Genomic DNA, 16,700 nt, shown 5'->3' with positions numbered 1-16,700 from the left:
TTCAACAAGAATCCCTAGCAGCTGTCTGAAGGTCAGGGTTTGTTTAAATATTTTGACTTATTCTTTCTCTCAAACAAATAAAAGAATTCACAAACAATCATGATCATGACTACAGAATGATGGGCTCTCAAAACTGTCAAAAGCAGTACAAATGAGTCTGTTGCTTCCAGTATCAAGAGGTTATGCCACTTATCATGGATATGCCATTTTCCCCACATTGCCATGGATATTCGTTGATGTTTGACTTCAGAGTAAACTAAAAGACATGCATCAACCCAAACCACACATGACTTTCAGATCTGTGTAAGAATTGGTCTTTAGCAACCCATACCAGTCATAGGAGGCAACTAACAGGATTGGGTGGTCAGGCTCTCTGACTTGGTTGACACAAATCATTGTATCCCAATTGTTTAGATCGATGCTCATGTTGTTGATCACTGGACTGTCTGGTACAGACTGGATTATTTACAGACTGCCGTCATATAGCTGGAATATTGCTGAGTGTAGTGCTAAACAACCAACCAACAAACCCAAACCACAGTGTAGTACAAGCTGATTACCTGCAACTATGAATAATCTGATGAATGTGAGGCAGTATTAAACCTCCACACACTGACATCACATTACCTACTAGGCATTCAGTCTTGCTAGGCAATGTTAAGAGTTTGTCACATAGTAAAACACATGAGAACATTGTATGTTGTATTTGATTATTTAGAAGAAACTCCTCATAACACGATAGTTGTGAGTTAAACATTCTGTTACAACTTGACTACACCGCACCTCTTCACATCCCTGGTTGGAAAGGATTCTAATCATGGTGCACAGAGACCTACAATTTGTACCGCTTAAATCATACTGTTGACACAGTTACTATGCTCAGTTACCAAGTTGAATGGAACATTAAGAAGTATGCAAAATAACAAAACATTTGAAATTAAAGGTCACTCACAGATGAAATGATGACAGTTCCAAGTGCATCAGCTTTGTGGTGTGTAAAGTATATTGAGCATAACTTCCTACTGTGGTTGGATGTAGGAAACTAGAATGTGTACCTTGTTGTTGCGAAGCACCAATGCGGTTCTGTTTTCCCAAACACACCTACTCTGTGAGAACTGTCTGCCTGCCTGCCATACAGCCAGGCAGATAACATCCCCCAGACTGAGAGGCAACAGACCAAACATAAACAATGCTATCTGTGACCCTCACATAACTACATTTAATTGACATTATAGCCTGTGTTATAATACGGGTCAACATTCACGGCCACAGAGTATTTGTTTCAACACAGAGTGTTGAGTCCAGGCTAAGGTAATGATATCAGAGTTGAGATGTATTTGAGAGTGTTTACTTAGGAAGTAGACCAAGATATAGTGTCATGTGTTGACAGTGGGGGTTTGGAACACTACAGGACAAACACACTAAAACATTTGGGTGTCTGCAGATATTACCACATAAAGAGTGGATAAACTAATGGTCATGCAAACCAACACTAACTTGAAGCAGTTCTCAGAAAGATAAACGATCAAGATCTGTTTGTAGTCTGATGTCACCTCTTCCACCTCTACAGTCTAACCGGGCCCTGATATAGACTGATATCACCTCTTCAACCTCTACAGTCTAACCCGGCCCTGTTATAGACTGATATCACCTCTTCCACCTCTACAGTCTAACCCGGCCCTGTTATAGACTGATATCACCTCTTCAACCTCTACAGTCCAATCCAGCCCTGTTATAGACTGATATCACCTCTTTCACCTCTACAGTCTAACCCGGCCCTGTTATAGACTGATATCACCTCTTCCACCTCTACAGTCTAATCCAGCCCTGTAATAGACTGATATCACCTCTTCCACCTCTACAGTCTAACCCGGCCCTGTTATAGACTGATATCACCTCTTCCACCTCTACAGTCCAATCCAGCCCTGTTATAGACTGATATCACCTCTTCCACCTCTACAGTCTAACCCGGCCCTGTTATAGACTGATATCACCTCTTCCATCTCTACAGTCCAATCCAGCCCTGTTTGAGTCTGATATCACTTCCTCCGCCTCTACAGTCTCACCACTATCAGTCAGTCCCAGCGGTCCCTGTAATAGAGGACTTGTAGTCCAGTCATTGTCCTGTCAATGTTTTAGTTAATGGTCACTGCCTGACAAGGTCCCAAATGTTCACAGACCTGGAGGTGTAGGCAAGTCAGGGCTTCCCAGAGACGAAATTATTCCAATACAAATCTCAGAAAGGGACAACAGTCACCTGACCCAGCCAGTCACCACCAAGTAGCTGTGATTCATGAACATTTGAGCAGATCTAAGGGAGATGTAGCTTGTTGAAAGAGGAAAGTGGTTATGATATGGGCAATGTTCCCTGGACATAAACTTCATTTTACAACAGTGTTTACACACAGTGGACAGTCTACAACCTTGACAAGTGTAAATTCAGTCTGTCAAACAATTGATATTCAAGGAATGTTCAAGGAATTGATAACAGTGGTCTAATGGGATCTGTACAAGAGATAATGATAAATCATTGTTACGGTTTGATTGATTACCTCACAATGACATAATGATCTATCATGAGCATTCATAATCATTTTTTTAAAAGTTCTTCAATTTCTGTAGGAAAGTATTTATTTGAAGCTAAGCAGACATTCAAAAGTAACAGAATCTTGGCATAATAATATCAAAATGAATGATGTGAACACAAAATACATGTCTGAAACTTTTAATAACTGATTATCTGTGGGGAAAATAAATAATTACTTTATAATTAATAATGCTTAATAATTAGTTGTCACTGGACTGCATGTCTCAATGGGTTTAAAAAATAAAGGTCTTTCAAGAGAAGTTGCTATACAGTTATACCATCCTACACATGTTAGCCTACAGATACTTACACTCTGACTATAGGTCAGGTAAGCCGTGAAAGACCTTCAACAGGATCTCACCATAACTAGTATATATTTAATGGTTTACCTACCTCAAAATATCTCTTTAAGCCACTGGAAAAACCTAAATCCTATTTAAAATCCAATGAATGATAATGACGGTGAACCGTGAGCCTGTATAAGGACATTATTCACTCCAGCTTGACAGAGGACCATACAGAGACTGGGACACTCGACCGTGTCACTGAGTCCTAAACAACAATGTGATAACCTGCGTAACATTGTGAGTCAGTCGCATGAAATGTCTAGCAATCTTACAACACGTGCCATCGACAGAGTTGTCAACTCACATCCAACACAGGTGAAAATAGCGATTTGTTTACCTGGGGGCTCAGGTGTTCCGTAATCAGAGCTACAGGTGGGAATCCGGTCTCTAGCGTGCATTATCTCCTTAGATGTACATGTGTAGAGGGCGCCCTGCTAACCCCACACAACTGAAGGGAGAAATCAACAGGGCAATACCAGCGATAAACTTATGAGTTTTGAAAGGTCAAAGTGAAGATCAATATTGTGAAATGTGATTCTGGCCCTCCATGTCTAGGAGACTCTCACTGATGAGGTCCCACACAGGGACTGAACAACAACACACAGCCAACACAAGGACAAGTTGAAATGGCAGTGTAGGGGCTAAATGTTCCAACAAAGCATTCAGTCAAACTCACATCACAATATTCTGCTGATGTGACTTTTGTGTGGGTAAAACCCTACCTCCACATCCAACCCACATTTAGCTCTTTACCCGCTCTACCACTGCCAGCAGTGTGGGTAAAACCCTACCTCCACATCCAACCCACATTTAGCTCTTTACCCGCTCTACCACTGCCAGCAGTGTGGGTAAAACCCTACCTCCACATCCAACCCACATTTAGCGCTTTACCCGCTCTACCACTGCCAGCAGTGTGGGTAAAACCCTACCTCCACATCCAACCCACATTTAGCGCTTTACCCGCTCTACTAGACTAACAACTAGTCTCTGAAAACCCGGCTCTACCACTGCCAGCAGTGAAAATATTTTACTGAAAAAAGTTCATAGTAAAAAAATTTAAAATATAATGAAAAGGAGCCCTGAGACCTTCTTCATTTTCAGAAGCTGAGGAAATCTAGACTTGCCACATTTTCTAGACTTGTGTGGGCTTTCTTGGATATATTTGCTTCAGGGTCTGTACGACAGACTACCGCTCTACCACTGCCAGCAGTGTGGTAGCTCATCAACACTGGATATAATGCCACCCTTTTCAAAGATGATGATGATGATATTGATGATGATGATGATGATGATGATGATGACACTGCTGACATGAGTAATTCCTGTAATCAGGCAGTCACTGAGACAGAGTGATATAATGCCTGATATTGAAATGCAAACTTAGTAATACACAGACAAGCAATCTCTGTTGGTGATAACTTGATCTGTCACCTGCCAGTGTGACAATGCAGCTTCTTCTCCCGCTGACTGACAGGGCATATCTCATGTAGCATGTATCTAGCAGCAGGTCTCTCTATCTAGAAGCATCCCACCTTACACCTGTGTGGTATCAGCAGACAGCTCGCTGATAAGTTGGACATTGTGCATGGTACAATGTACAACTTGTACCTCACACGAACTGCAGACCCTCCCATGTCCCCAGAAGAATGATACTAGTTATCCACTGCCATGCCGTGTGACATGTCTGGGGACAGGTGATACCCAGAGGATGTCCGACTCCAGCTGACACATGCAGCCTACACATAACTCTACAGCACATACCAGTACTGATCAGTGGTGACCTGGTCAAAAGGACTCAACCTAACAAAAGTACAGGAATCTGTACTGTACTCCGAAAGTGTAATCCCAAATATAACATGTGACATAGTCAACCAATGGTTGACAGCAGGCAGACACTGTGTGACCTCGTGTTCACTTCATAACATATTATCTTTTGTTACCCTTTTTCACATATGTGAGCCTGTTCCAGTTAAATCACAGTGTCAGTATAATGTGAGAGGAAGTGTGAAGTGATCCACTTTAGTGAACCCATCATCAGGGGTAAATTGTTGACAAACCAAACAACATAATCAAGTCAACTGGGATTCGAACCCAGAATCATCTGTTTTGGCACACCCAAGAGACACAACTCTGCCTTACACAACTGGGCCACCTGTGTGCCTGCTGAAATGTAATCACAGAACCTGCTGATGCTTTCCACACAGTTAGCAATTAATACCCATATTCACCACAACCTTTCAGATTATTTGAAGAGTTCCAGTATGACAGTCAAGGGCAAGACGTCATGATATACACCAGGCATGAAAATGGTGTTTACATCGGATGTTGTGACAGGGAGGCTGTATAAACATCTCTCCCACATACACATCTACACTATCACATCTAGATACACTGCTCCATTCTACCCAGAACATTCATTACACCAACACAAATTTCACTGGTCCAAATCAATCTCTCGTGGTTTTAACTGAATGATGAAATTGAATGTTACTATGATGAAATTTCGAATATAAATTTTCTAATAATCTATTCGCTGTACATATTACCTACACCAAGTGTTATGAATTAACAGCTGTTTTGTTACAACATGTAAACTGACTTATCCAACTTAACAAAACTGCCACTGAGTTCATAACATTTTTCATTTGCTGATGATAATTTCTCGATATATTTTTATCTTTGTGTTTACGAGAAGTGTTTTGAGTGCGATGTGAGAGGGCTGGCTGCTTCATGTCGTGACTGGGGCTCGTCATGTGTTCATGGGCGTGGTGAAGCACAAACCTCATCGCGTTACAACTGGCTGGCTTACAACATTCTTCAACTTGCCCTTTCATTAAAAACAAAGTAAAACCAGGGCAGGTGGTTTTCATTACATAATACAGAGACCCACGTTACAGAGGGTCGTCTCAATAATATACAAGGCAGAAAAATACTCAGTTTGTCATGCAATGATTTTATAATTGTCCATAGAGGCTTCATGCATAGTCATATATGTTTATGAGGAGGGTAGACAATATAAGGATGAACAGCTTCTTTATTACAGTGAGAGTGAAGTTTTGGTGAAGGTTCGGATGACTTGCTTGATAACGGTGTTAGAACCTACACTGAAATGTCACTCTCACAGCAATAAAGAAGTTGTTCATCCATAATTTGTCATCCTTCATTATTGATCCAACTTCTAAATGCCACTCAAAGAAGTCATATAGGTTGATGTCATAATAGTTTCTGTTTGATCACAAGGTTAAAATCCACACCAGCTGATCACTGATGAGGAAACCACCAGAGACTGTACTCTGTCACCTGCAGCGGTAAACCTGGTATAAGGACTTAACACAAGATTAACTCCTCACACCTTACAGGCAGTGACCAACTCTTTCCCTCCCCGGCAGCCTGCAATAATAACCCTACACCTGGAAGCCTGCTGCTTATTGTTGCAGTTGGACAACAATGACCATTATAGCAGAGGGATAAAACTTACACAGTGGGTGTAGATGTCTGACAATCACAACAAACATATTTTGCAGTACCAGTCTAAGTCAATATGAGTGTTTACATTTCCTGACAATAGACTAAAAGCTGGGGATCTACATGGGAGGCCAGACACTGATGTGGTCAAGCAATTTCTCGTGTAATACTGCACCTTTGTCAGGGCAGCCAGTGACCCCCCCAGCTCACCTGCGACTCAGGCATAGAGGTACATTTCTTTGATCTCTGTCATAGGTTGTTAAGAACTCATCTACCTGTGATTGACAGTTATTCATTTCAGAGGTTTGTCTAGTTTTAACAAAAGAGGACTGCTATCTTAATGAGTGTGTGACTTGTTGGTAAAGTTGGGTCATGAGAAGGGCTTGTCTTGAACGTGATGTGACCAGCAATTCAACCTGCACCCGAGACAGCCTGGCAGACAGGACTACAAAGGGTGTTGAGATGAAACTCAGTGAGTGTGGTGTTGACCACCTGGAGATCCAACGTGAGCAGTCTGGACATGGGCATTACGTGATGGACAGCGCTGGCCTACAGACAACAAACACAGCCAAAACCAATACTCTGGGGTGTCACTCCAGCTACTGGCCACATCCACCCTTGTAGCATGGCAACCTACTTTCTCCTGACTTTTGCTCAAAGGGTATATGAGGAAGACAGTTTTTATGGATGTCAACTTCTTTATCATGAAGAACACAATTTTATTGGATACAGATAGGAAAAATAGACTTTATTCAAGATATATTCCCACCCTCATACAAACGAAATGGGTGCTCTTTATCGGATAAAATTAAGGTTGCATGTCATGCATACAATCTAAATCTGGCTCGATCTATAACATCACACACCTCCTAGTCTTCTAGGTGCGCACTGTTATTGGTGTGGTCAAGATTAAGTAATACTGGTCAGGATTGTTAATTCATACATGGGATTCCATGTGGAAATCTCAGTCAAAGGATTAAAGCAACATTTTTACAGTAATTTTGTAAGAAGTGTAAGTTCTGTTCATGAAGTGTTTCCTCCTGTACACTGATGCTACACAACATATGATGTAAGTTGGCAGCACCATGGGTGGAGGACCAACACAACCGCCACCTTGCCAAGGTAAATACAGACATGTACAGCCAAATATATGCACACCTTACTTTTGATTACATGTGTTGTATGTGCACGTGACCTTCCGTCAGTCATGTCGGAATCTAATGTTGACTTTCGGTTGGGCTAATTCTGTCGATGGGGTAGTTGTGATAATATTTTTTGGTAATAAGGGATTACAACACCATACACAATAAATACTGGTGAATAACTTACCTATTTACCTTGGTGTTTGGAACAGAAAAGTAAAGATATTCAAATATAAATACAAATAAGTTAAGAATGTGAAATATAAGAAGCAAGTGATAGTGGAGTTGTAGAGTTGTAGAAAATATGGTGTTCAAGTTATAAGAAGAGGGAGGAGGGACAGCCAGGGGTGTGGATGGCGGGGTTGCAGGGTGCAGCATGGGGGGGGCAGGGTGGCGGTGGCGGGGTAGCAGGTAGGGCTTCAACGAGTCCATTTTTTTGGACTCGAGTACTCGAGGGGTGAGACTCGACTCGGACCCGAGTACTCGAAATTCATACCTTTCAAGCAGACGATAGCATAACCGGCATGACATGTGTTCCGATCACAGAAGTGAACACTTACTTCATTCCGATTTCATATCGTCGTGTGACTAACATTTCCTATTGGTCTGAATCAGTATTTGGATGTTTACTTGACAAACTTTTTTTTTTCTTCGTACTTCTTGTACTGCCTGCAAAACGCAGTGAGATACCGCACAGGCGGCATTTGGTTATTTTGCTCTTTTCACTATCCAGATCAAGATACGCCCATACATTTGTTTTTTTATCTTTCTCCATGTCTATCAACTGTCAAGATAGTTACCTAATCATTTTAAAAAGTGAAAACTCAAACGATGGATCAAATTTACTCTCATCTGCAGACTTGTAGCAACTAATACCATACAGCCACACCGTGTGACGAGTAAACTATTTTATCTAGGTGTTAATAAGAACATTATCAGATGGATTAAAGAATTCAGGGTACATAGAACTCAGTATGTCGGTGTCAATGGCTATCAATCTTCTTTGCTCTCAACCTCTACTGGAGATCCACATGGCTGTGTTCCTTCATCCGTACTTTTCGTTTTGTATACCAATGACTGTTACTTGTCAATATATGACTTGTTCACTGTGAAATTTGGAGATGATGCCATTGTTACTGCCCTAATTTCTGATTCTGAACTTTGTTATCGTCAAGGCATTGACAAAACCGTAATGACAGTTTTTTATCAAACCTTTATTCAAAGTGTGTTGACCTACTATTTTCTATGTTGGTATGGGGATCTGTCTCATCGCAACAAAAACAAACTTTTCAAAATTGTTAATACTGCTTGCAAAATTTCTGGAGTGTGTTTCGAGTATACTCCCTTTATCTATGAGCGCCAGATTGTAAAAAAGGGAGCTAAAATTAGATTTGATAGTTGATATATTTGATCCCACCATTTTGAACTACTTCCTTCTGGACGCTGATGACGATTACCTTCCCTCAAAACAAACAGAGCTAGACAGTCTTTCATACCATCAAGTATTCGTGAATGCAACAAATATTTTGAATTACCATCATGTGATTAGAACTAGAATTATTCAGCCTCTTTACCTATGTGGTTAATTGAATTATATCATGTCAGTTTTATTTATAAATAGCATTCGATTTGAGCATGTAATTATTGTGTATATTTTTGTGAACTGTGTATATATTCATTTTGAGACAGTTTGGATGTATAAGAATTTTCTCCAGGATAATAAAGTTATATCTTATCTTAATATTAGACGTTAACGGCTGCTCATACTAAGCACATGGCAGGCAGTCTGTCAACGTCAAATAATCCGAGTTATCTTCCCTTTTCGAGTCCTCGAGTCCTTGAAAATAGACTCGAGTCCAGCTAGACCCGACTCGTCCTCGGGTACTCGAGTACCCGTGGAAGCCCTAGTAGCAGGGTGGCAGGGTGGCAGGGTGGCAGGGTGGCAGGTTGGCAGGTTGGCAGTGTGTCATGGTATCAAGGCTAGGCTATCCTACAGTAATGGGAAGTTGAAGCATTAAAAAATGTAGAGCATATTGGGGCTTAATTTGTAGCAGAATGAGGCTAATGCTGGCAATAAAATAAGGGGCTATTAAATAGATAAAAAGGGTTTACACTTGGTGCCATATGTTAAAAAGTTGGGCTAGGGAGGTTGGGCGGATGGTGTGTGTGACCTTCAACCTATAGATCCCACATATATATGTACGTGGCTACACAAGACCTCTCACCTCACACCTGTCTACTTGTTTCTGCAGATGCAGAGTCTGCTCATGTATATATTTCAAAGTGAAAAGCTGCACATTTGACAATCAGTGAAAGTCATGTGATAAAGCAGTAGAACTCAGCTCAACTGAATAGTTATTTCAATAACAATTTGTTTGAATTCTTCTACAATGACAGATCGAAACATATAGGTATTGACTGTTTGGCGAAATAAACACAGCTGCAAGTCATTCGGCTCTCTATCTCAGCAGTGGATTTCTATAGCTTCTTCAATGAGTTAAATTACTAGTACCTGTCAAACATACATTATTTTAATTGTAACAATCTATGATAAGATATAGGGATTCACATAATATAATTTTCTTTCTGATATATGATATTTTGTATATGGAAACACATGAATGTAATAAGCTCCAGTTGCTGTTGTCCCTTGCAAATGATTACATAGAATAATTTCCTAAGGTATGATAAATTGTTAATGTATGTATCCAGAAGCTCTTAGTATGGAAGAACGTGAACAACCAAATAAATATTGACTATTGCATCAAGTATTTGCATGGTGAGCTGTACCTGGGAAATGCTGAGTTTTGACTGAGTCTACAATTCACTGCGATAAAATGTCCAACATTCACCACAGTTTGATATGTTAGACATAAATGCTATCAAAATAGAAGGTTTTGAAACACATCCAAAACCCAGTAATAAATCTTCCTTGTATACCTAGCTTGTTTCACATGTTCTTATCACACAGAAATCCCAGGAGATGGGAACATTAACAGACTATCAGGGAGCCATGGCAGGGCTTATCACTGAGTAGACGGGGCTGCAGGTATCTGCAGGTGATATATACATGATAACATCATGGCAGTACACCAGAGGTTAGTCATACCTGAAACATCTTCACCACTTGTTGCCCTGTTACACAATGTGTATGAAAACATGGTTACTTATAGTATAGATGTCTTGCAAACTTCTGGAAAGGCATTTAGAAGTTGGATGAACATGAATACATGACACATTTCTTTTTATTCTTTATACACATAATTATGGATAACAACTTCATTTTATTCTTTATACGTATGTAGAATAAAAGAATAAAATAAATAATAAAAAAGAAATTTTCATCCATAAAAATGTGTCATGTATTCATGTTCATCCAACTTCTAAATGCCTTTCCAGAAGTTTGTAAAACATCTATACTATAAGGAACATACATATAAAGGAAAAAAAAGAAGTTGTCATCCATAAAAACATGTCATGCATTCATTTTACAAATTGGGAATGTGTTTCCTGTATTGATACTTGGCAATGCTACCTTCGCTTCAGTAAGTCTGTTATCTCCAGTGAGACCAGCTCATGGTGTGGAGTAGCGGCTGGCTGGGGTACTCATAGCTCTTGGTCACGTGTATTTCGTGCTGTATGTTGATAGTTTTATATTTTGCAACATAGCACAATCTCAAAATATATGTTCACAATAATGGTTATAAATGTTTTGAGCATCAGTTCACACTCTAACATAACTTACCGCTCAGAATGATATCATGTATTTGTATAGTATGGTATAATTGAAATGATTTCTATGTATTGTAAGATTACCAGAGGGTGCATGGCTGCGCACACATTATAGTGTTAATGTGGTCGCCAGAACTGCCTCTTACCAGCTTACATATTATATGGTCTCTGCTTACAGATAACAGGTGATATGATCGGTTGACTCTCATATTTTATTAAAGCGATATTGAAAACCCCAAAAGGAATATATATATATTTGTATGGACTCAATTAATGCAAGTGACTTATATTATGACATGACTTTTGGTAGACGGGCCACATGGACATTTTTGTTGGACTCCAATTTTTCAACACGGAATCCAACAAATATAGGCTTTGAATCCCCCAGACCCAGGTAATCCTGGTGTTCCTGCTGGTGCATCTCTGATCTAGGTCAGTCCACACTGTGCACACAATACATCAAATAGAAAGCTACCCACTGTTTCAAACTTAAAACGGCATCTTTTGCTCAGCAAATTTACACGGTCTGAGCAGCATGTAGTTATTTTTACCTGATCTTTATCATAACAAATTAAAAAGATAAAAAAGGTATAATGTCAAGATGTGCAGAGCATTACTGCATTTAGCTCCACTGTGATCTACATCACACAGACAAATCGAACGCCTGTGTTCACAAACAACACATGCAAAGTCATGCAGTCTCGGGTCACAACACATTGCGTCATGGAGGAAGTCCTGCGAAGACAAATCATGCTCCATGTAGCAAACACACACCACAGTCAACCTGAATACTTCCTTATTAACACTGGTGTAATATTGATAAAGGTCAGAGATTACACATATTCTGAATACAAACCGTTGATCTTTTGAAAGGGACATTTCCATATAGTGTCAACTGTACAAAACTAGCACACTTGAAATTGTACAACACCTGTATTCAAGCATGTTTGCAGTATTAGTGTCCAGCATAATGGTGCCATTCTATGACTGTGGGAAAACCCACATGTATGGTGCAGGTATAACCTACAGCCAGGACAGGTGACATCATGCTGTCACTCGGTACACAGTCATACCGGGATACCAGCTTCCCTCTCAACCTCAACTCAAGTAGAGTGTTTGGGGCTTCAGCTCTTACCCAATCCCAATATTGTAATAACGCTCCATTTATCATCCATACTATTATTCTTGCAAAACTATATCCAGTTCCCAAACAGATGGCTGTCAAAATCAGGTATGCGGATAAAGTTCAATCTTTTTTGAGACAACAATCTTCACACATCTAGTAACAGAAAAAGATATTTCTCCTGCCTTGTTCAAAATGCAGTATTTTGTCCCCAAACAGACAGTTATTCTAATGTCTCTGCATGAATTATAAAGACATTTGGGTATTTTACTTAAGACATTTAACAGCAGTAGTGGACAAAATGTACCTAAAATGGATTCTTGTCATCTTTGTAAACATAGAAGGTATCAATAAAACTACCTGGTGCTACTGACCTCAAGCTAACACAACCAGATGGAATAATCTTGCACGACTCTTGTGGTGGTGCTGACCTCAAGCTAACACAACCAATCACCAGAAACACTGACACAGATGGAACATCTGGCACGACTCTTGTGGTGGTGCTGACCTCAAGCTAACACAACCAATCACCAGAAACACTGACACAGATGGAACATCTTGCATGACTCTTGTGGTGGTGCTGACCTCAAGCTAACGCAACCAATCACCAGAAACACTGACACAGATGGAACATCTTGCACGACTCTTGTGGTGGTGCTGACCTCAAGCTAACACAACCAATCACCAGAAACACTGACACAGATGGAACATCTTGCATGACTCTTGTGGTGGTGCTGACCTCAAGCTAACACAACCAATCACCAGAAACACTGACACAGATGGAACATCTTGCACGACTCTTGTGGTGGTGCTGACCTCAAGCTAACACAACCAATCACCAGAAACACTGACACAGATGGAACATCTTGTACGACTCTTGTGGTGGTGCTGACCTCAAGCTAACACAACCAATCACCAGAAACACTGACACAGATGGAACATCTTGCACGACTCTTGTGTTGGTGCTGACCTAAAGCTAACACAACCAATCACCAGAAACACTGACACAGATGGAACATCTGGCACGACTCTTGCAGTGGTGCTGACCTCAAACTAACACAACCAATCACCAGAAACACTGACACAGATGGAACATCTTGCACGACTCTTGTGGTGGTGCTGACCTCAAGCTAACACAACCAATCACCAGAAACACTGACACAGATGGAACATCTTGCACGACTCTTGTGGTGGTGCTGACCTCAAGCTAACACAACTGCTCCTTGCCCTGATGTACAAAGAGGTCTAAGTGCTACAATGCTAATAACTCCCATACTCGATCATAGATGTCCAGCAGTCATACAGCTAATGTTGTTTGGTGGAACGAGGCCCTGGATAGCAAGTGGAACTAAGTTGCCTGGGAATCAAAGACAACAATCTGATACTCATAAAGTATCAAGGTTTCTGTCATTATTCCTAAGGTTTAACTTGTAATATTGCCAGGAGAGTCACTTGTCAGGTGTGCACAATGAAGTGATGTGAAGACCAGGACATACAGTTGTATTACTGATGGCCCATGTGTGGAAGGGAACTGGGATTCTATGTACCTCACATTCCTGATTCACTGACATATCTCACTATATTCCTGACTGTCCCAGATCTGCCCATACTATCCTGGTATTTAACATCATAAAAAACAGGCAAACTAGGCTACTCCTTCACGTGGTAGATGTCATACTCCATGGCCACATAGTCCAGGATTAGCAGGTGAGTGGCCTCCCCCTTGTTTATGCGTAGAAGATACTATTAGGCCAAGATCCTGCTGGACAATTAAGTTCTCAAAGATTACCGTGGCTTGCAGGAGCTTACATTTGTCGGCTAGAATGAGGTACCATAATATATTCAGTAACAGGTAAATGCATAGATATCAATATAATGGCACAATAAGGCCACAATATCATCCTATAGTAAAACATTTACCTGTACTGATATGAGAAATAAGAAAATATGTTCGCACAATTCAAACCAACATATTACTAATTTACACTATGGGGATAGGATAACTGCAATGTTCAAAGCTATCTTATCGTGTCAGGAGGGAGATTGAAACTCTGCAACTATAACTATTTTGAAGTCTTCCACTTGCCTCAGTAGGGGAAGAAAATGATTGTCATTAACCGGTTAATTATACACTTGCAAGAGGTTCATCATCAACATTACACCAACTTCAATTTTTTCTCCTCAACAGGCACCCTGTCACCCACCAGGAGTCATCAGCACCAAGGAAGGACACTGGTCTAAGGTAATGCCAGTATTATACATGCTCCTCAACAGGCACCCTGTCACCCACCAGGAGTCATCAGCACCAAGGAAGGACACTGGTCTAAGGTAATGCCAGTATTATACATGCTCCTCAACAGGCACCCTGTCACCCACCAGGAGTCATCAGCACCAAGGAAGGACACTGGTCTAAGGTAATGCCAGTATTATACATGCTCCTCAACAGGCACCCACACCAGGAGTCATCAGCCCCAAGGAAGGACACTGGTCTAAGGTAATGCCAGTATTATACATGCTCCTCAACAGGGACCCACACCAGGAGTCATCAGCACCAAGGAAGGACACTGGTCTAAGGTAATGCCAGTATTATACATGCTCCTCAACAGGCACCCACACCAGGAGTCATCAGCCCCAAGCAAGGACACTGGTCTAAGGTAATGCCAGTATTATACATGCTCCTCAACAGGGACCCTCACCAGGAGTCATCAGTACCAAGGAAGGACACTGGTCTAAGGTAATGCCAGTATTATACATGCTCCTCAACAGGCACCCACACCAGGAGTCATCAGCCCCAAGGAAGGACACTGGTCTATGGTAATGCCAGTATTATACATGCTCCTCAACAGGCACCCTGTCACCCACCAGGAGTCATCAGTACCAAGGAAGGACACTGGTCTAAGGTAATGCCAGTATTATACATGCTCCTCAACAGGGACCCACACCAGGAGTCATCAGCCCCAAGGAAGGACACTGGTCTATGGTAATGCCAGTATTATACATGCTCCTCAACAGGCACCCTGTCACCCACCAGGAGTCATCAGTACCAAGGAAGGACACTGGTCTAAGGTCATGCCAGTATTATACATGCTCCTCACCTCACATGACTTCTTCATATACACAATCCATGACCACCCAAGCATCCATCAGACAGCAGCACACACAGGAATGAATCAGAATACAATAACTTTGAATGGCTATTGACAGCCATGATACGAGAGAAATCCTGTTAAATGACCCTGAAGGACCACCTGAAATCTCTTTAATCCCCTGTCACAGATGACATGCAGATCATGCCACACGTGGTGCAGTCAACTTTAAACCAATACAACTGGACTTGGCAATACATGAACTGAAGACGCAGCTTGTGCTGCTTTAAGCAGATTGCCCTTTGATATCTGCAGAAAGTTTATTGACAATAAATCTGGTTATTGTAGCAGTTTTCACTGAAAGCCAATGGCATTATTTATTTACTGACATTGGCAAATGAAATATGGCTACAAAGGAGATGTTAACTAAATAATATGGTTCTTGAATCAATGCCGAATGTCACATATTCTATGGTTGCCTTGAAAACTGTTGAGAAAGAGGGCTGTGGTCCGACTGGGTAATGCTACGTAATATCAAAATGCTGTAAGCAGCAAATGTGGAGGAGACATGATGGTCTTACAACTGAGATATATCAGTATCAACAGACTTTAACAGACTGTTTAATTTGTTGTGTTTACATACACTGTATATTCTATGCTATCCACCTCCAGCTCAATGTAACAAAGAAGCAATAAGATCAGTGAATAATTTTTCAAACATAAACATCACCTGAGAAGTTTATCATTTAGGGGGAAGTGGCTACATGCTCTTCCTCCTACAATGCCTGTTTCATGTACTGGTTGTGATCTGCCAGAATCAGCAGCTGTATCACAGCAGCCTGCGAACAGTCCAGGCTGGGCCAGACAAGCCAATGGTGGATGTTTCATAGTAATGACTATCGTCAGGGTCACTTCTACCTGCATGCAATAGAAGACTGTGGACCTTCTCTAACACCAGTGGACCCACTAGGGTTCTCATAATCATATAGACAGCACTGTAATTTCTGCAGTATTAAACTACAGGTAAAATGTAGGAGGAACAGGGACACTATACATAGGCTTGGTAAACACCTAGGTGGATGGTAGCACAACCTCCAGCATGTGTCAGTAGGACTGGTTGGCCATACTGTACTTCTAGATCAAGATGCTTCAGGAGACATCTTTGGGAAGACACAAGTGTCCTGCTAAAGTCTCTGTGAGAATATACTGCAGTGGTTT

The 16,700-nt window shown here is 41.1% G+C and overlaps 1 protein-coding gene across 6 annotated transcripts in view; it reads right to left on the bottom strand.

Moving 5' to 3' along the window:
• The window catches only part of LOC124272911, an 84,670-nt gene that overhangs the window by 57,954 nt on the left and 10,016 nt on the right, over window positions 1-16,700 (bottom strand). The window contains exon 1 of one of the 6 annotated variants that reach the window (XM_046708151.1): window positions 3,272-3,347. The exons of 4 other annotated variants lie outside the window; for them this stretch is intronic. In XM_046708151.1, coding sequence (XP_046564107.1) covers window positions 3,272-3,332 — 61 coding nt within the window. In that variant the 5' untranslated portion in view covers window positions 3,333-3,347. Of the gene's footprint in view, window positions 1-2,980; window positions 3,158-3,271; window positions 3,348-16,700 lie in introns of those variants that run through there. One more of the 6 variants, XM_046708152.1, reaches the window with a different exon arrangement.

Source organism: Haliotis rubra, unplaced genomic scaffold (genome assembly GCF_003918875.1).
Source record: "Haliotis rubra isolate DU_JTF1 unplaced genomic scaffold, ASM391887v1 Scf174, whole genome shotgun sequence".
NCBI lineage: Eukaryota > Metazoa > Mollusca > Gastropoda > Lepetellida > Haliotidae > Haliotis > Haliotis rubra.
Note: the sequence above shows the minus strand (reverse complement) of the source record. Positions and strands in the feature narration are given on the sequence as shown.